This window comes from Esox lucius, chromosome 22, assembly GCF_011004845.1.
Source record: "Esox lucius isolate fEsoLuc1 chromosome 22, fEsoLuc1.pri, whole genome shotgun sequence".
NCBI lineage: Eukaryota > Metazoa > Chordata > Actinopteri > Esociformes > Esocidae > Esox > Esox lucius.
The window spans coordinates 23,478,284-23,499,194 of record NC_047590.1 but is presented as its reverse complement, the minus strand read 5'-3'; the positions used below and the strand labels follow the sequence as shown (position 1 = coordinate 23,499,194).

Sequence of the window (20,911 nt, the reverse complement as noted above, 5' to 3'; positions counted from 1 at the left end):
ACTGGACGCCATGCATGGCCAAGGCATCACACTGCCTCCACCATATTTTATAGATCATGTGGTATGCTTCAGATCACGAGCTGTTCAAAACCGTCTCCATACTTTATTCTTCCCATCATTCTGGTACAGGTTGATCTTAGTTTCATATATCCAAAGAATGCTGTTCCAGTACTGGGCTGGCTTTGTTAGTGTTCTTTGGAAAAGTCTAATCTGGCCTTTCTATTCTTGAGGCTTATTCATTATTTAACTCTAATCTGAATATATTTTGGTACACAGCCAAAATAACAAAAGTTGTGTCACTGTCAAATTTGGAAAAGTCTAATCTGGCCTTTCTATTCTTGAGGCTTATGAATGGTTTGCACCTTGTGGTGAACCCTCTGTATTTGCTTGTGAATTATTCTCTTTATGGTAGACTGGGATAATGATATGCCTACCTTCTGGAGACTGTTCTTGGCTGGATTTTGTAAAGGGGGTTTTCTTTACCATGGAAAGTATCCTACAATCATCCACCACTGTTGTCTTCTTTTTCTCAGAATGTACCAAACATTACTTTTTGCAGCCTAACAATGGCCTGTTTCACTTGCTTTGAGTGCTCCTTTGACCACATGTTGTGGGTTTACAGCAAGTTTCCAAATATGAATACCACACCTGGAATCAACTCCAGACCTCTTACCTTCTTTATTGATGAAGAAATAACAAAGGAATAACCCACACCTGCCCATGAAAAAGAGGGGGCTAGATATTAAAGAGCTGTATTTCCTAAACCCTTCCGCAAATTTGGATGTGAATACCCTCAAATTAAAGCTGGGACTGTACTTTAAGCCCATATTCATTATTTAACTGTAACCTGAATATATTTTGGTACACAGCCAAAATAACAAAAGTTGTGTCACTGTCAAATTACTTCCAGACCTAACTGTACATTCATTATTGGTGCCAGTCAAGAGTATTTAAGAACATTTCAGAATCTAAAGCCTGTATGGATTCTGCACAGCTACTACAATATAATAATGTACTTTTATAATTAGGGGACCAAGTACCATAGGTACTGGTACCCAATTGTTTTAGTTCATTTTATTATTAGGGTTTCAGCTGTTCACTGGTGAAACCCTATTGTGTCTGTTCCGGTTCATTATTATTATTATTAGGGTTTCAGCAGATCACTGGTGAAACCCTATTATGTTTGTTCCAGTTCATTATTAGGGTTTCAGCCGTTCACTTGTGAAACCCTATTGTGTTTGTTCCAGTTCATCATTGTTCTTTGTCACTCAGTGAGATTACATTTGGTACACATGATCAGGGTTGTGATTTTACTTTGTGTGAATGATGTTTCAAGTTGGCCACATTGGGGCACTATAGGAAAGGAAAAACCATCAATGTCTTATTGCTTGCAACTATGGATATAAGTTGAAAGAATATCTGGCTAGTAGTAGCTTCAATGCTGAAACCTGCTAAATGCTGCAACCTGCTAAATGCTGCTTGCAGCTTTATTTTTTATTAGGCCATATGTGGCTCAATTTGCATGAAACTGTGCATGCCTGTTGCCATTACTATACATATACACCCCATGGTGGCGCTGTAGCACTTGGTCAAATGTTGAAGGTTTGAGCATGCATATCTCATAAACTGATTGTCATAGAGTCATGCAGCCAAGTTCCATACATGCCCCTTCTCATGCTGACTAAATAAATGTGAAAAACTCGTTAATGACATCTCCTCCAAGACCGCTGAATGGATTTGCATGCCGTGTGGTGTGAAGGACCTTTGAACCATTATCTTTAAAAGTTATATAAGAAAAGTTGATATCTCAAATAGTACAGCGAAATCAGCGAATGAAATTGACCTGGGTGGGTCTATAACTTTAAGTCAATTAATCCCAAATGGAACATCAAACAACTATGAAATGAAACATACTCGTGTCTGTCAGGAATGGACAGAAAAAGTCCCATACAGAAATACCTCTTGGGGGCACTATAAAATATTTTCTCACAATTTTGCCGTTAACAAAAACACACTTAAACGACATCTCCGAAACCACTGAACAGATTTGGTTGACAATCGTGTAAAGGACCACTGGACCATTGTCTTTAAAAGTTATATATGAAAAGTTGATGTCTCAAACAATAGTGCCTCCATTTTACTTTTGTGAAAAACTCGTTAATGACATCTCCTCGGATGAAGAAGGATGAGTACAACCCCAAGAACACCATCCCAACTGTGAAGCATAGAGGTGGAAACATCATTCTTTGGGGATGCTTTTCTGCAAAGGGGACAGGACGACTGCACCGTATTGAGGGGAGGATGGATGGGGCCATGTATTGCGAGATCTTGGCCAACAACCTCCTTCCCTCAGTAAGAGCATTGAAGATGGGTTGTGGCTGGATCTTCCAGCATGACAACGACCCGAAACACACAGCCAGGAGTGGCTCTGTAAGAAGCATCTCAAGGTCCTGGAGTGGCCTAGCCAGTCTCCAGACCTGAACCCAATAGAAAGTCTTTGGAGGGAGCTGAAAGTCTGTATTGCCCAGCGACAGCCCCGAAACCTGAAGGATCTGGAGAAGGCCTGTATGGAGGAGTGGGCCAAAACCTCTGCTGCAGTGTGTGCAAACCTGGTCAAGAACTACAGGAAACGTATGATCTTCTAATTGTAAACAAAGGTTTCTTTACCAAATATTAAGATCTGCTTTTCTGATGTATCAAATGCTTATGTCATGCAATAAAATGCTAATTAATTACTTAAAAATCATACAAAGTGATTTTCTGGATTTTTGTTTTAGATTCCGTAACTTTCAGTTCAAGAGTACTTATGAACAAATTACAGACTGCTACATGCTTTGAAAGTGGGAAAACCTGCAAAATCGGCAGTGTATCAAATACTTGTTCTCCCCACTGTAGTTCACTTGACAACACTCCACAAGGGCTCAAATCTCCTCCCTGTCATCTGTCACGTTGTTGTTGGAAATGCAACCTGCCACCATTGTGTCGTTTCCCTGCATTCATCAGTGAACAGGAAATTCAGGAGGGCACTGAGCATGTACCTTTCAGGGGCCCATTTGTTGAGAATCAGCACAGAGGAGGTGTCCATGTTTCAGTTCCAGTTGCACTGGGATGGGTCAAGCCCCAGGTCTTGTGGGGTACTGTGTAACAGCACATGGTAAGAGCATGGCATTTGCAATGCAATGATTGTGAATTTCACTCCCAAGTATTAAAATGCTTTTATTCACTATTTAAGTTGCATTACTTGAATGTTAATGTCTCCCCTGATGAACTTCGAGGGCAGTATGTTGTTATAAACCAAGCTGTAGTCAATCCTCACAGGTGTTCTTTAGCTCTTGTCCAGGTGGGTTTGGCTGTGTGCAGTGTGACAGCATAATCTTTGGGTCTGTTGGAATTCTATGAAAATTGCAATTGATCCAGGCAGGGTTGCGGTAACGGTCAAGGTGATGTGTTCCTTGGCAAGCCTCTCAAAACTTATGGTGAAAGTGAGTACTACTCAGCGGAAGTAATTTAGGTTGTGGGTGAGCTGTGGACTGTGAATTTGCACGAAGACAAATACGTATTTCATGGTTATCATGTCTGTACATTTTAGTTTCAGCAAAGTCACTAACTGGCCTAGCCAGTCTCCAGACCTGAACCCAATAGAAAATATTTGGAGGGAGCTGAAAGTCTGTATTGCCCAGCGACAGCCCAAAACTTGAAGGTCTGTATGGAGGAGTGGGACAAAATCCCTGCTACAGTGTGTGCAAGCCTGGTCAAGAACTACAGGAAATGTATGATCTCTGTAATTGCAAACAAAGGTTTCTGTACCAAATATTATGTTCTGCTACTCTTATATATCAAATACTTATGTCATGCAATAAAATGCAAATGAATTGCTTAAAAATCATACAATGTGATTTTCTGGATTTTTGTTTTAGATTCCGTCACTCACAGTTGTATGATAAAAATGCTTTGTAAGTGGGAAAACCTGCAAAATCGGCAGTGTATCAAATAATTGTTCTCCCCACTGTATATGTTACTGTAACTAAGCAATTGTCTTTAAATGCAAGCAGCATTTAGAGGGTTTCAGCATTTAGTTAGCATGAAAATTATGCAATATAGGGTAAAAGACAAACTGCGCATGTGTACAAACATTAACCCAATGTTGGATGTTTTTTCCTGTCCAGTGGTGACCCCATGTCGTTTTTTACATACTGGTCTGGTTTATACAACACTTGAAGATCTTCATACATAGATACCAAATGTCAAACTACATCAAGATTGGTCATATATATATACAATATTGTTTTTCAAAATAACTAAGATGGCTGAAAATCCATGATGGTGATTTTTTTGGGTCTCAGTGGCAAAACATTTCATAGTGAGGAGTTACACCTATGGACTGATTTCCAAGACTAGGTCAAAAGGGATGGGTGTGGTGAACCTTTAAAATGTCCAACTTCACAGGCTTGTGCCACCATGAGGCATGTTTTATTGGCATGTCCACTGCACCAGAGGTTGTGTTTCTTGATGCGTTACTGTATTAATTTGGGTACCTTAACACCATTTTAACTCACAGGAACTTGTGAGTTAAAAGAAGAATATTAGTGAACTGGAACAAACATAATAAGCTTTTTGGCATACTGTTGAAACACCCTAAAGACACACATTGTCAATTGACTTTGATTGTGGAATAGCTTAGATTATTACAAAAAAACATTCTCAACATCAGTGTAATAAAAGTAGATAGTTGATGAATGTCACTCACAGAACATTTTGTATAGTCAAAAGCTTAATTTTTCTAAGCTACCCATTGAAAACAGAAATTACTATTTGAAACGTTAAGTAAAAGAAAAAAAAGTTAACTAGCCGGGCTAGATAATCTAGGTAATAAATTAGAAAAGCTACTTCTGCACATTAATAACCATCACACCATTATCAGAATTGAGTAGTTATGTCAAATCATTTTTATTGCTAATTTAGCAGGTTTCTAATAAAGGAATCAATTTCCATTTTTGTTTTACTCCACTTTGAAGATAATGGTCATTAAGCAGATGCTCTTATACAGAGCGACTTACAATAAGTACAGGTATATTTTCCTGGAGTACATTAGGGTAGACTGCCTTGCCCTAGGACACAACAACATTTGGCTCAATTGGGAATCAAATATAACTTTACAATTATATACTCATCTTACAGCTGTTTTGTGTGCAATATTGTAGCTAGCTAATTTACTAATTGAACTACAAGAAGTTCACTAGCTAGATAATAAGTGCTGTGCTGGAGAGCTACACTATAGACAGCTAACACAGCTGTATTAAGACAGGCTATAGATCACTCTTCTACCATCAGTCAAGATGAAATCATCGAAGAGATTGACGACTGATATTAGGATGTTTAAGGAGAGTTATCAGAGGGTCTATCAGTTATCTAAATTCTTTAATATTAAAACATTTTGTTGTAATGACGTTCTACATGTTTCACTGTCATGGTAATTCAGCCTACATGACTTAGTGCACCATGTCTCAGCAGGATATTCAGTTGTGTACAATTAAAAAATTCAGGAGCTTTCACCCTCACTTAAAAAAACAAAGGTTTTTACTAACTTAAATGAATATTTTGGCCACTGAGACCCAAAAAATCACCATCATGGATTAACAACCATCTTAGTTATTTTGAAAAACACTTAAAACACTACTCATATGGCAGTAAATGACCAATCTTGATGTAGTTTGACATTTGGCATCTATGTATGATGCCAACTTTAAGACCTTTAATCCCATAGAAAATCTGTGGATGGAATTGAAGGTTCGAGTTGCCAAACTTCAGCCTCAAAACCTTAATGACTTGAAGAAGATCTGCAGAAGTGTGGGACAAAATCCCTCCTGAGATGTGTGCAAACCTGGCGGCCAACTACAACCTCTGTGATTGTCAACAAGGGTTTTGTCACCAAGTAATAAGTAATGTTTTGCAGAGGGGTCGAATACTTATTTCACTCAAATCAATTTATAACCTTTTTGAAATGCGATTTTCTGGATTTTTGTTTTTATGTCTCTCACTGTTCAAATAAACCTACCATTAAAATTATAGACTGATAATTTCTTTGTCAGTGGGCAAACATACAAAATCAGCAGGGGATCATACATAGACATGTTTTGTTCTATGTGTTTTGGCCTTTCGTCCACACAGAAACTGCATTTTAGGTCACTGAAAACTGACCTTTGAAAAACTCCTTCCAGAGTGAAGATATTCAGAAACTCAGTTTTCAGTGTTATGCGGGGAAAACTGTTTTTGGCTTGTAATGTCAGAGCCTGTGCCGTTATCTCCTTTGTTTGATGTCAGAGTGTGTGCCATTTAGGGCTGCACGATATATCATTTCAGCATCGACATTGCAATGTACACGTCCGCAATAGTCACATCTCAGAACATGCGATTTAGTTAGGTAAACATATATCAGTCTACAATATATATTTATTTCAAATGGAAAAATAGCATTATATGTCTGATATAAGGTAATTTACTCTGATTTATGGGTTATTGAATACACAGTTTATTATTATTTTAAACACGGTTCATTGCTGCACGTGGTTGACATGCAGGCTCTGCTTGCGCATGACGGAATGCTGAGCGAGGAACCGGCAAAAAAGACTGCAATTGTGAATTTGGTTGCAAAAAGAAATGCATCGTCAATGACATGGAAATATTTAAACTACAGACAGGATGTTGTTGACCAAAAACAGGTACTTTGTCGGGAGTGCCTTGCAATTGATGCCTCAACACGACCAATTTGTTTGATCATTTAAGGCGGCACCACAAATCTTTGTATAACGAGTGTAAAGCATCTCAATGCCGTCCAAAGCAAAAATCTATTTTGGATGCATTTGCCAGTATTACACCATACCACAAAGGTTCCAAACAGCAGAGAGAAATCACAGATTCAATAACATTTCACGTGGCCAAAGACATGGTATCAATTAACAAGGTTAATAAAAAGAGCGACCCTGTGTTCATTTAAAGTTCTAAGTTGCTCACTTATGTTTCATTAGGGGGCGGGTCTTGACAGTTAGGTGGGGCTGTTTTACCGGGTGGGACGTCCCACAATGAGGAGGGCATCTCTGGGTGCTCGGGGACAGCAGGGGCGTGTCCAGGGGTCTCAGGCCATAGCTTATATAAGGTGGGGTTTTGGCAGGCATCTCTCTCTCTTGTGGCTCCACTCCTGTGAGTGACAGAGAACTGTAACATGTGATACGTGTCTAAGCTAGCTACAGATCTAGGACAGATTGTCAAGAGTCTGTGTGTTAACAGATATTGTTGGGCGTAGACAGTGGCCACACAGCTGTCTTGTTAGGGTTAATAAATTCTACGCGGTGTTCTTTACCTCTGACTCCAACTCCTGATTTAGCATCCCGGCCAGGGGTGTTACAGAGGGTTTTAAAAACATTATCCAGTCGCTTGACAAGCGGGATGTAATGCCATCATGCAACTATTTTTCTCAAGTTGCCATCCCAGAGCTGTACGAGAAATGCAAGGCACAAGTTGAAACAGAGCTGTCACAAGTGGAATATTATACAGCAACAACAGACTTCTGGTCCAGCCGGACAACAGAGCCATTCATAAGTCAGACCAGGACTTCCACCTGAAAAGTCGCTGTTTGCAAACTGCATTTTCCCAGAGGATCATACAAGTGAGAACATCGCAACAGGGATGAGAGATGCTTTAGCTGATTGGTGCTTTGATGAGAGTCGTCAAGTGTTTATTACAACAGACAATGCCGCGAACATGGTGAAGGCTACACCTGAACAAGTGAACCAGATTGCAGTGCTTTTGGTAAGTTATGCCCAATTGCGCATTCTATTTTACTACTGTTGCTATTGCTATACTATTACTGTTACATATTATTACCTAGCAACCTGTTCTGAAGTATAACAATTTTCATGAGTTTCATACATTTTAATTGTAAAGGATGGGGCTGGGGAAGAATGAAGGATACATACTGTCAGGTTGATAGCAAAGCTCTTTCTGAAGACATCCTGTATGTTTTCATGTCGCAATATATATCACAGAAAAAAACTAATATAACAATGTCAGTTATTTACAATTTTTAAAACAGTGCTTGCATGGACTGTATATATTTTTTCAAGAACGAAGGAGAAAAAGCCCTGTTTAAAAAATGTCCCCACCTCAGTCTGGTCTAAATCAGCTCAAGGGCTTGCTACATATAGGGCAAACAAATCCAGAAAAATTCATCACCGCCACATTTCATTCATTTAGTACATAAATCCAGCATAATGAGTGCATCATTTCATAGTAGAGTCTTTATTTTCCCCTAGGGGCTTTTGTTTTGTAATTTGTTTTGTTGTTGTACTGTCCCCCATGGTAAAAGAAAACAACACTTACATTTCAAGCAGGATGCTCTACCATTGCTTTACATTTAAATTCCACATTGAGTATAGTCTATGAAAGTGGCTTATTTCTGCACTTGAAATACATTTAGTATTTCAGACCCTGTCTGAAACAAAGTGAAATTAAATACATACCATGCACCAAAAGAAAAATAGTTAGGAAGTCATCTGGGCCAAGTAAATATACTACTGCATACACCTGCATGGCTGCCATTCACATTATGCTGTGGTGAATTGTTTCCTAACTGAAAGACAGATTTAATTAATGGGTTGGTTTCTTCTGAAATGCAATAAGTATATGTATTTCAAAAACAGAATGCATTATTTTTCATGAGCAATAACTCACTTTTATTGGCTTCTTGACTCCTGGGGAGAAAACTGATTGTTTAGAAAAATAACATTTAAAAAAAATCAAACAATTCAAATTATAGTTCAATTACACAATCTGGCATGATTATGGAAGGCTACCATTTTTCGTGTTGGCTCCTAGTCTCTACTGATTTATAGAAGAAATCTGAAAAATTCAGGTTTTTACTTATTTAAAATAAACACACTCGCCTTTTGACAGACGGATCGGTGCAGCTTCTGCAGTAATGCGGTCAATGTATCGGTCTGTTGTGGTGAAGAAAGAGCTGAGTCGCCAGGCGAAGCTCTCAATTTACCGGTCAATCTACGTTCCTACTCTCACCTATGGTCATGAGCTTTGGGTCATGACCAAAAGGACAAGATCCCGGATACAGGCGGCCGAAATGAGCTTTCTCCGCAGGGTGGCTGGGCGATCCCTTAGAGATAGGGTGAGAAGCTCGGTAACCCGGGAGGAGCTCAGAGTAGAGCCGCTGCTCCTCCACATCGAGAGGGGTCAGCTGAGGTGGCTTGGGCATCTGTTTCGGATGCCTCCTGAACGCCTTCCTGGGAAGGATAAGCGGAAGAAAATGGATGGATGGATGGACACTCGCCTTTTCTACTGGACTCACGCTGGACTCGCTCTACTTAAAACACAGTCAAAAGAAAATACTATGATACTCTTATAGCCATGCGTTCACGTTTCATTAAATTACTTACATGCAAGAAAATGTATCGTTACATTAGTTACAGTAGTTACATTTTGATGTATTGTCATTAAGTTCAACAAAATTCTAACAAACTTTAGATTGCCATTACATGCAAATGCTCAGTTTGTTCACTAGCTAGCTAAGTTTTTCAAATGAGAGACTAACCTGTCCGGTCACTGTTTAGTTTTTCGGCTCATACTACAGATTCAGTCAGCACAATCCCACATTCAAATAGCATTAAATTAATATATTTGACATACCTTCTCCTAAATAAGCTGGCAGGTTATTCAACAAGATTTGACTCGTTCTCTTTGTAGATTATGTAGATCTAACAGTATGGGGAGAGGTTTTGGAACAACAGCACTTTGGTTGTATACTACGGAGCCCTTTAGAGGTCACAGTAAAAAAAAAAAAAAGACATAATGAATGTCTGCTTTCAATTTCTTTTTGATGGAAATTCTACCTTGATCAACCTTTTTCCCATGTGTGAATCTGGTGGCTGGCTAATTTGTTGAATTAAAAGTGCAGGTATAGTGCTCCAGACAGCTGCTCTGCCCAAAAAAGAAACCAGAGAGCTATTTGTCCAAAAATAAAGGTCCAGGATGTCCTCTCTGAACAGTTCAGGGCCAAGTCAAGCACTGATAAACAGAACAAACTTCCAGTCATTGCACTGACATTCAATGAGTAAATAAACAGCCATTTCCCAGTTTCCCTAGATTTTTCGATAAATAAGTATTGTTGGATGTTACCAGATTTACAGTATGACAGCATTTTCCTAGGAACTCACATGAAGGCCACATCATTGAAAATATACAAACTCAATAACCATGTCTCAGAATTTTGGTTGATTACCTTGACTCATTAATAAAAGTGCATTATATTCCACACAAAATAAAAAAAAAATTCTCATCTTTTTCAAGGGTAAATCATTTTGGAGGGGAATCTACACCTCCATAGTCTCTTGAGCTGCCTCAGGCAGCCTTGTTATACAATAAAGCAAACATCAGTGTAAGTCTTTTAGCCATTATGAGATTGCTCTAACTAAATAAATTACATTATTTGCAGAGACAAAGAGAACTTTTTGAAAGAACAACGCACTTAAAGAATATAGGTCTCACATCAACTGTTTGGCGAACATCAGCCACTCCCTGGGAGCACAGGCAGTGATAAGTGTTTGCAAACTCAGCAGTTACAGTGCATGAAATATATTTTCAGCGAAGGATAACAGTTTGGTTTCTTTAAAGTGGAACAGCATTGTTGCTTAGACTATGTTTTCCCTTAGAGCTTACGGTGAAATGGTCTTATCTCAGCTACCATAAATGAACGTATGTGTAGCTGCATGGGTTTTAAGCTTTTTAAAGTATAAGCGGATAGATCCTAAAAGAGTTGTGAAAGCATCTACAAGGAATTACCTCTTGACCAGAGTAGCAGTCAGGTCACTCCTCAAAAAATGTATTACACCTGTACTGTGCTGTGTTGTATCATATATATTTGCTAGCAGTTGAGTAAATAATCATAGACAGAGCTACAACTGTCTTTTGCTAAGTAATCAATGTGCATGTCCAAAGACATCATATTGTGCACTGGAATGAATTGTAAATGAGCTGATTCGGTGGTTAGCAAATGTTAAGGTAAAATGAATTACAAGAATCATTGTCTTACGGAGTGCATCAGAATCAGACAGTCTGTATCAGCACCACTATAGTGGCTGATACAGACTCATAGACTTGACTTTTTTTTAATAACCAATGAATAGCATAATGGTATAAAATGTACTTTATTAAGTCAATCCTATTCATAGACCTTTAAAGTATTGAGTCTATATTTTTTTAACTGTCCGCCTGTGGGAATCAAACACAGAAATCCAGTTTTGCAAGTGCCATACTACCCCAACTGAAATACACTGCATATGCAAACATGAGATTGGTAGTATTTATATTTGACATGGTACAGTGCAAGCAATGCTTGTGAGAGGGTGTTGTATATATTGCCTGTATGCAGCCTTTAGCCATGGTATATACCACAAACAAGGTGCCTTATTGCTATAATAAACTGGATGCTAATGTAATAAAGTTGTTGTTTAGAATGCAGAATACTGATATACAACAGGTATGACATCACATACACTTTCTTGTTCTATCTAAATTCATAACTGCAATAAGGCATCTCAGCATTTTGTGTTATATTGCCAACATACCACAGATATGTGCTGTAACCAGCCACTCAACAATTTGTCTTGCCTAAGAACAGGTTTTAGCAATGGTATATTGTCCACATGCCCATGTGCCTTGCTGCTTAAATATACATTGGTTTTCATCAGCCAATCAGCATCCAGAATCCCAAAAGACTGTATAATCCTGCTATCTGAGCTCAACTGTTTGTTCATACAAAGCAAAATCAGTGAGGAAATACACGTTTGAGACACCATATTTCATGTGTAAATGAAAGTGACATTCTTTATAGCGCTATTACCTTTGTTAGATTGCGACAAATATTTTTGTGTAACTATCAAAGTTGTGATTAGATTCAATACAACTATGGATGTAATTTACCAATTAACTAACTTACATTTTGAACTTGAGTATGTCTCTATATAATACTTTACTGGTAGTTTTACACCAACTGATTTTAAATGTTCAGTGAATATATTTTTATTTATTTTTCAAAAGAAGTAGTACTATGCGCTTCCTGACTATCATCCTGATTTTGGCTACACTGGCCCAGCTACTAGTCACAAAGTTGCTTAACAAGTAAAAGCAAACTTGTATGTCTCTGCCCTTCAGGCTTGCATCAAGGTAACATCCTGACTGTTATTTATATTAGTTATTTTTCATGTTGGCTACTGTCCTACTTGAAATGACAAGTAGGAAAACACTTTCTATGTTAACTATGACTGTATACAGTTGTGATACAGTGGTCAAGTAGTATAGCACCTCATGACAATGACTACAAGTGCCCTTGTAATTTATACCAGCTTTTTGTCATGCTACCCAAGGGCGGTGACATTAGCGAACTGACATGGCAGTGTGACATTCATATGAATATTAGTTAATGGTTAGCAAATTGATTGGGGAAAACAATATGCAGTCTATAGTTAAAAGTAAATTCATCAGTAAATTCACCCTGTCCAAAGATGTATTGCATCAAGGCACTCTTTCTCCACTCTTTCTCCTCAAACCACTACCTCATAATTCTATCAAAAAGAATGAGCTTCCGATAGAAATATGTGCACTTGGGATAACTGCTTGAAGCTGGATGTAGTGGGATAATTGTCTTGATGTGGGTGTGCTGAGTGAAGATTGTATACCCTTTTGCTTTCCCTTTGACCAGAGTCAATCTGTTGCTGTTTGATGGTAACACGGCACAATACTCCCACCAGATTTTTGCCTTATTAAACCCTGGGAACAGGGTTCCTACTGAGATATGATTTTTCGTAATCACACACTAAGCGTATCAATATTTCATTTGATTTCATTTCCACTTCTTTAGAGTGGAGCCTCCTTCACCCAGATATCCCCTGGAGCACCTAAGCGAGGTGTAAATACGGATGAGATAGAGGGAGTAATGGAACAAGGGAATGTCCACATTTTCATTAGAGCTTTGAAAGCTCCTTCGAGGAATCCTGACATTTACACTGTAATTAAATTACACTGCAGGGAGTCCCCTTTTTCTTTGTTATCTGCATATTATTCATCAAACATAAGACATTGCAATTCTAATGATTTATAATTAAAACTACTGGCACATTTGATTAGTTTATTAGTAACCTAAAATAAATTAAAGAACGACACAGACATTCAAACAAGTAATTCTGAAAATCACATTCAAATTATTTTCTTAATAATATTTATATTGCTTTATTCCAAAAGAGTTACCAAAAGTAACTCTTTGCTTTACAAAACCACTGAAAAACAATCTAAGAGTGTATGAAGCTTAAGTTCAAGGGACTTGTTGTGCGTGAATGAGTTTGTGTTTCTTTAACATCTGATATTCTGTTATATTACATCTGTAACATTTTAATAAACTATTAATAATAGTTCATAACCACACATACTTGTATAATAAGCAGATATTATATATACACCCATAAGTCATAACAAGTGTTCAGAGGTAAATCAGATGGAACAGTTCTTACCAAGTTCTTGCTGCCATTTTTGTTAAGAGGACCACGGAAGACTCCCTTGATGTTCCTTAAATGTCCATTGCTGAGATGTGTCGAGCTGATAACGATGTAATAACAAGCCATTAGAGACCAGTGGCTTCCTCGTTGGCCAAACGAGGAAAAGAAAGTCAAGTGAAGTGGATAGATGTAATCTATTTCACAAATCCCAGAAAGGCATAGCACTGACTGAATATGGAGTGGGACTCAGGGCTGTTTAGGCATGGAAGGAGAGGGAGAGGGAGACTCTTCAAACTCTGAAGCTCATCAAAACAGAATGCTCAGACACTCCTTGCTTTTGTGTGCTTCTCACACACTCTCGCTTCCTCTATGTCCGTATTTATCTTCTCTTGTTCTCTATGGCAGTGGGCTTTAATTCCCTCATCCCTCTTTTGCTGAGGTGCTCGTGCGGTTTGGTGTTAGAGCATCTGCTGCGGAAAGGAAGGCGCTACCGTTTCCCACGGCGATAGACATGCTGTTATACAGCGCTTGGCATTGCCGGTCTGCTGAGCTGAGCCAATTGCTGAGAGCCCACTACTGTGATGACTGGAAGAGAGTGCCTGTCACACATTAGCGACCTCTCCTACATTTCCAGCTCAGTCAGTGCTTCCTGGCCAATGAGCAGCCACCTCTCTCTCTCTGTGTCTCACTTATTCAACCTCTCTTCATGACACTCTCTCACTCACTCTTGTGCACATATTAAGATGTCTTTATCTTTCTTATAGTCTATGCCTTTCTCTCTCTGTTTCTGTATAAGCCTGAATATCAAAGTAGTGAAAACAGCCAAAAAACCTATAGCGTTCAAAAGGTTAATGCTTTTAATAGCATGGTAGAAAACGCGCTGAATCCCGGGAGAGATGAGCAGAGCGGGAAAACGGCATGTTGTTCAATATAAAAAAATTGCCCAGATATACGTTAACTAGCATCAGACCTAGTGTACTTTTAATGTATTTGTTAATAATTACGTACAATACATTGACGTGTGTATGTGTGTGTGTGTTCCAAGTTAATCTGCAGACCCCTGATGACCAGTGCATAGATTCTGTGGCCCCCACCACCATCCAATTTGCCCATCCCTGGTCTAGAGGAAGTGCCTGATTTTAAAGATCAGCTTTTCCATTGCATGATGATAAAATTGTACAACTTAAAACATATATATATATATATATATATATATATATTTTTTTTTTTTTTTTACTTTTTACCAGTCCCAAGCTGCTCACTGGGAGCCCTCTAACATGACATGGTCCTAAGAGGAGGTAGGTGGGTATATTAAAAGCCAAACTGACTTTCAAATAAAAGATGGGAATTGGTCATGAGGACCAAAATATTTCTGCCATATTGACGTCAACCGTGCACGGCCAGAGACTGGGTCTCTGGAGCCTAAATTCCCCCCGATCGTGGGCTGGCTACAAAAGGGGTGAGAGTCAGGGCGCACGGCTGAAATTAGATTCTGGAATGATCAGTACAGGTACCCAGAGACAATTTTTTAACTCAGGAGGTAAGGTCACAATGCAGTTAAGTATGGTTCTGGTAATGTGTTAAAGCCACATTTAAAATCTGCAGACAAGGATAGGGCCTTGAACGTCTCACTTACAGGCCGATGGGTCTATTAACGATGTTAAGGCACGTTAATTGAGATAATTGAGTGTAAGGGCACTTCAATGCGTTAGGGAACGGGTATGTGTGTTAGGGCACATTAAGTTAAAGTGGTTCTGAAGTGCGGGGCACGCTCACATGAATTGAGATAAAAAAAAAACATTGGTCTGTTGTTTCGCAACGCAAACATTGGTCTGTTGGGGTAAATATTTAGCGCAGAAGTTAATGTTTGTTTTGTCTGGGCATGTGAACAATTGTATCTTTGGGAGTTATTAGGTTTTCTGGTTAATGGTGTTTTCATGGCCTACCGGGTAGATTGGAGGAATATGGACGAGGTAATGTATGGGAGTTGCAGTAGGCATAATATAAATTTTGGACTGCGTAGGCTACGGTATGTGGAAAGTTTTTCTCTTTGTTGTAGTTCTTTTTGCTCAGGTTGAATGGATCGTCCCTCTGATCGCCCCCTCCCTCCTGCGGTGTTCCGCCAGGCCGATCACTGGGAGGCCTGAGACTTTTGCATCGTCCCACCCCGCCCGACGAAACTGCGTCTTGCTCCACTTTAGGCATGTTGAGAGAGTCTACGTGTGTCAAGAAATGTATAAAAAATGGGGAGAAGAACGCACCTGCGTTGGCCCCAACCGGTGTCTATAGCGGCTAAGACAAAAATAAGACTACAGACCCAGGGGTTAAGGAAGAGACTATGCTAACCGCTACGTTGAAATTTATGAAGCCACCACTAAACATTAGACTGGACATTGGGTTTGGGAAGATACCCGTGGGAATCAAGACGACCGCTGTTTTAGATGTAGTGTTCCTGCAAGAATAGACAGTTCCGGCAACCTCTGTGGCCTCGCCACGAGCGACCCTTTGGGGGCACATAAGAATGCTGAACTGCCTGAGGGAGGGGTGCTGATGGTCAGTGGAGACGGACCAGGGAGCATCAACCGGTGAGATCTTTCCTTAACACAAACCTGACATATTTAGAGCATACAGGATTTATACCTTTTCGTAGAGTTTAGTAAACTAGGTGGTCGGTTTCAGTATGTCAGGATTGATAGATTTGAGAAAGTATGGTAAGTAGAATTTATTTTCAGGGTAATTCAGTTATAGCTACTGTAGTTATGTAACCACCATTGTTCCGTGTCCTGATAGCACAAGTAATTTGGCACAAAGTGGCCAATCCTGTAAAGGACACTTTGGCCTTGCTTTACAAATGAGTAAGTAGATCACAGAATTTTACATCAAATGGCCATGAAACCTTACCCAGTTCCTGCTGACATCTAGTGGATCAAGTGGAAAGTTCCTACAGGTTCACCATCCATGTTTGGCCTTCCCCACTGCAATTCAAACATGATGAGGAATGTTTTTGGTTTGTTTTATCTTCTGCCAAAGTATTATCCCAGTCATCATTCTTAATACAAACTAAGTGAAACTACATTACTTAACCAATTTAACATTTAAAATAGGACATCTAATTTAACAGGCTTTGGCTACAGGTGCTGGTCATAAAATTGTAATATCATCAAAGAGTTGATTTATTTCAGTAATTCCATTCAAAAATTGAAACTTGTATAATGTAAACATTCATTCCACACAGACTGATACATTTCAAGTGTTTATTTCTTTTAATTTTGATGATTATATCTGACAACTAATGAAAACCCCAAATTCAGTATCTCAGAAAATTTGAATATTGTGAAAAGGTTCAATATTGAAGACACCTGGTGCCACACTCTAATCAGCTAATTAACCCAAAACACCTGCAAAGGCCTTTAAATGGTCTCTCAGTTTAGTTTTGTAGGCAACACAATCATGGGGAAGACTGCTGACTTGACAGCTGTCCAAAAGACGACCATTGACATCTTGCACAAAGAGGGCAAGACACAAAAGGTCATAGCTAAAGAGGCTGGCTGTTCACAGAAATCTGTGTCCAAGCACATTAATAGAGAGGCGAAGGGAAGGAAAAGATGTGGTAGAAAAAAGTGTACAAGCAATAGGGATAACCACACCCTGGAGAGGATTGTGAAACAAAACCCATTCAAAAATGTGGGGGAGATTCACAAAGAGTGGACTGCAGCTGGAGTCGGTGCTTCAAGAACCACCACGCACCGACGTATGCAAGACATGGGTTTCAGCTGTCGCATTCCTTGTGTCAAGCCACTCTTGAACAAGACACAGCGTCAGAAGCGTCTTGCCTGGGCTAAAGACAAAAAGGACTGGACTGCTGCTGAGTTATGTTCTCTGATGAAAGTACATTTTGCATTTCCTTTGGAAATCGAGGCACAGAATCCACGTTGCTTGAAGTCCAGTGTAAAGTTTCCACAGTCAGTGATGGTTTGGGGTGCCATGTCATCTGCTAGTGTTGGTCCACTGTGTTTTCTGAGGTCAACGCAGCCGTCTACCAGGAAGTTTTAGAGCACTTCATGCTTCCTGCTGCTGACCAACTTTATGGAGATGCAGATTTCATTTTCAAACAGGACTTGGCACCTGCACACAGTGCCAAAGCTACCAGTACCTAGTTTAAGGACCATGGTATCCCTGTTCTTAATTGCCCAGCAAACTTGCCTGACCTTAACCCTATAGAAAATCTATGGTGTATTGTGAAGAGGAAGATGCGATACGCCAGACCCTACAATGCAGAAGAGCTGAAGGTCACTATCAGAGCAACCTGGGCTTTCATAACACCTGAGCAGTGCCATAGACTGATCGACTCCATGCCACGCTGCATTGCTGCAGTAATTCAGGCAAAAGGAGCCCCAACTAAGTATTGAGTGCTGTACATGCTCAAAGTTTTCATGTTCATACTTCTCATTTGGCCAACATTTCTAAAAATAAATGTTTATTGGTCTTAAGTAATATTCTAACTATCTGAGATACTGAATTTGGGATTTTCATTAGTTGTCAGTTATAATCATCGCAATTATAGAAATAAACATTTGAAATACACTCACCTAAAGGATTATTAGGAACACCATAATAATATTGTGTTTGACCCCCTTTCGCCTTCAGAACTGTCTTAATTCTACGTGGCATTGATTCAACAAGGTGCTGAAAGCATTCTTTAGAAATGTTGGCCCATATTGATAGGATAGCATCTTGCAGTTGATGGAGATTTGTGGGATGCACATCCAGGGCACGAAGCTCCAGTTCCACCACATCCCAAAGATGCTCTATTGGGTTGACATCTGGTGACTGTGGGGGCCATTTCAGTACAGTGAATTCATTGTCATATTCAAGAAACCAATTTGATTCGAGCTTTGTGACATGGTGCATTATCCTGCTGGAAGTAGCCATCAGAGGATGGGTACATGGTGGTCATAAAGGGATGAACATGGTCAGAAACAATGCTCAGGTATGCCGAGGCATTTAAACGTTGCCCAATTGGCACCAAGGGGCCTAAAGTGTGCCAAGAAAACATCCCCCACACCATTACACCACCACCACCAGCCTGCACAATGGTAACAAGGCATGATGAATCCATGTTCTCATTCTGTTTATGCCAAATTCTGACTCTACCATCTGAATGTCTCAACAGAAATCGAGACCATTCTTCCAGTCTTCAACTGTCCAATTTTGGTGAGCTTGTGCAAATTGTAGCCTCTTTTTCCTATTTGTAGTGGAGATGAGTGGTACCCGGTGGGGTCTTCTGCTGTTGTAGCCCATCCGCCTCAAGGTTGTGCGTGTTGTGGCTTCACAAGTTCTTTGCTGCATACCTCGGTTGTAACGAGAGATTATTTCAGTCAAAGTTGCTCTTCTATCAGCTTGAATCAGTGGGCCCATTCTCCTCTGACCTCTAGCATCAACAAGGCATTTTCGCCCACAGGACGGCCGCATACTGGATGTTTTTCCCTTTTCACACCATTCTTTGTAAACCCTAGAAATGGTTGTGCGTGAAAAACCCAGTAACTGAGTAGATTGTGAAATACTCAGACCGGCCCGTCTGGCACCAACAACCATGCCACGCTCAAAATTGCTTAAATCACCTTTCTTTCCCATTCTGACATTCAGTTTGGAGTTCAGGAGAAGCAACTGCCATGTGATTGGTTGATTAGATAATTGCATTAATTAAAAATGTAAAAGGTGTTCCTAATAATCCTTTAGGTGAACGTATATCAGTCTGTGTGTAATGAATTAATATAATATACAAGTTTCACTTTTTGAATGGAATTACTGAAATAAATCAACTTTTTGATTATATTCTATTTTTATGACCAGCACCTTTAAATAGTAAGCAAACAGTGGGCAGGAGTAGAAAGTAAAAGAGTAGAATGGAATAGGAGAAGATGAACGTATACAGCAGTTTTCAGAAGTGATTCGTTGAGGCCAAAGCAATAAATCACTGCTGTATATGTTCATCTTCTAGTAGGAGAAAGAAGGGGGAGGGAGACTTATTGACTTCTGGGAAAGCTCTGAAATGGCCAGCCAGATGATGGCGTCACAGTGTGGGTTAAGAGCCAGAGGGACCTCCTGAATCACTGTTGGGGATTCAGGGAGAAATATGGGAATGAACAGGCCATAGGAAACAGCCACAACATGTCATAGCCAAATCACATAGACAATTGGTTACATATTAGGGCATTATGAACTGAAATCTACTATAATAAGGTGACCCAATTGGCAGTAAGATGCTCAGAAACTATATGACATTGTCTAACATAACCTAATATACTAATGCTAATATATTGTATGTCTTGGTGTCACGATTGGCGTAGGGCTGGAGAGGAAGGAACCAGGCGCAGGCAGAGTGGCAGTCGATGATGTGTTTTTAATCAAACATTACACCGAGCACCGAAAACATACAAAACAAAAGGGATAAACCAAAAACGGACCACCACATGAACAAACGTAGACAAGCAACAATGACCGACAAATGAGGGGAGCAAAGGAGCAACATTTAAACAGATACTAATGACCGGATTGGGACCAGGTGTGGGTGATAATCAAAGTCCGGAATGTGTTTGTGTATGAAAAGTAAACAGGGAAAAGCGGGAGATGACGTGGCTGTCTGTCACCTCACCGTCACACTTGGGTAATCTAACTTATTGTACTCACCATGTTGCTTGACTCACAGTCCATGATTTCTTCCAAAAATCTAGTCCAATTTGGCCTCCTATGTTGCTTTTCCACTTAGGAGTAGCAATTTAAACTCTAAATGCCAAGTATAGTTTAGTGAGCAGCGACAGCTATGCATAGCATAGCATAGCATAGCATCATCTTCCGCTTATCCGGGGCCGGGTCGCGGGGGCAGCAGTCTAAGCAGGGATGCCCAGACTTCCCTCTCCCCAGACACTTCCTCCAGCTCTTCCGGGGGGACACCGAGGCGTTCCCAGGCCAGCCGGGAGACATAGTCCCTCCAGCGTGTCCTAGGTCTTCCCCGGGGTCTCCTCCGGGTGGGACGGGACCGGAACACCTTCCCAGGAAGGCGTTCCGGAGGCATCCGTAACAGATGCCCAAGCCACCTCAGCTGACCCCTCTCGATGTGGAGGAGCAGCGGCTCTACTCTGAGCTCCTCCCGGGTGACCGAGCTTCTCACCCTATCTCTAAGGGATCGCCCAGCCACCCTGCGGAGAAAGCTCATTTCGGCCGCCTGTATCCGGGATCTTGTCCTTTCGGTCATGACCCAAAGCTCATGACCATAGGTGAGAGTAGGAACGTAGATTGACCGGTAAATCGAGAGCTTCGCCTTGCGGCTCAGCTCTTTCTTCACCACGACAGACCGA

The 20,911-nt window shown here is 40.2% G+C and overlaps 1 protein-coding gene across 1 annotated transcript in view; it reads right to left on the bottom strand.

Annotated features, from left to right (window-relative positions):
• Positions 1–14,171, bottom strand: part of LOC109615341 (zinc finger protein 804A) — a 139,353-nt gene extending 125,182 nt beyond the window's left edge. Inside the window, exon 1 of the mRNA XM_034289927.1 lies at positions 13,569–14,171. Coding sequence (XP_034145818.1) covers positions 13,569–13,679 — 111 coding nt within the window. The 5' untranslated portion in view covers positions 13,680–14,171. The remainder of the gene's footprint in view (positions 1–13,568) is intronic.
• Between the last annotated feature and the right edge of the window lie 6,740 nt (positions 14,172–20,911).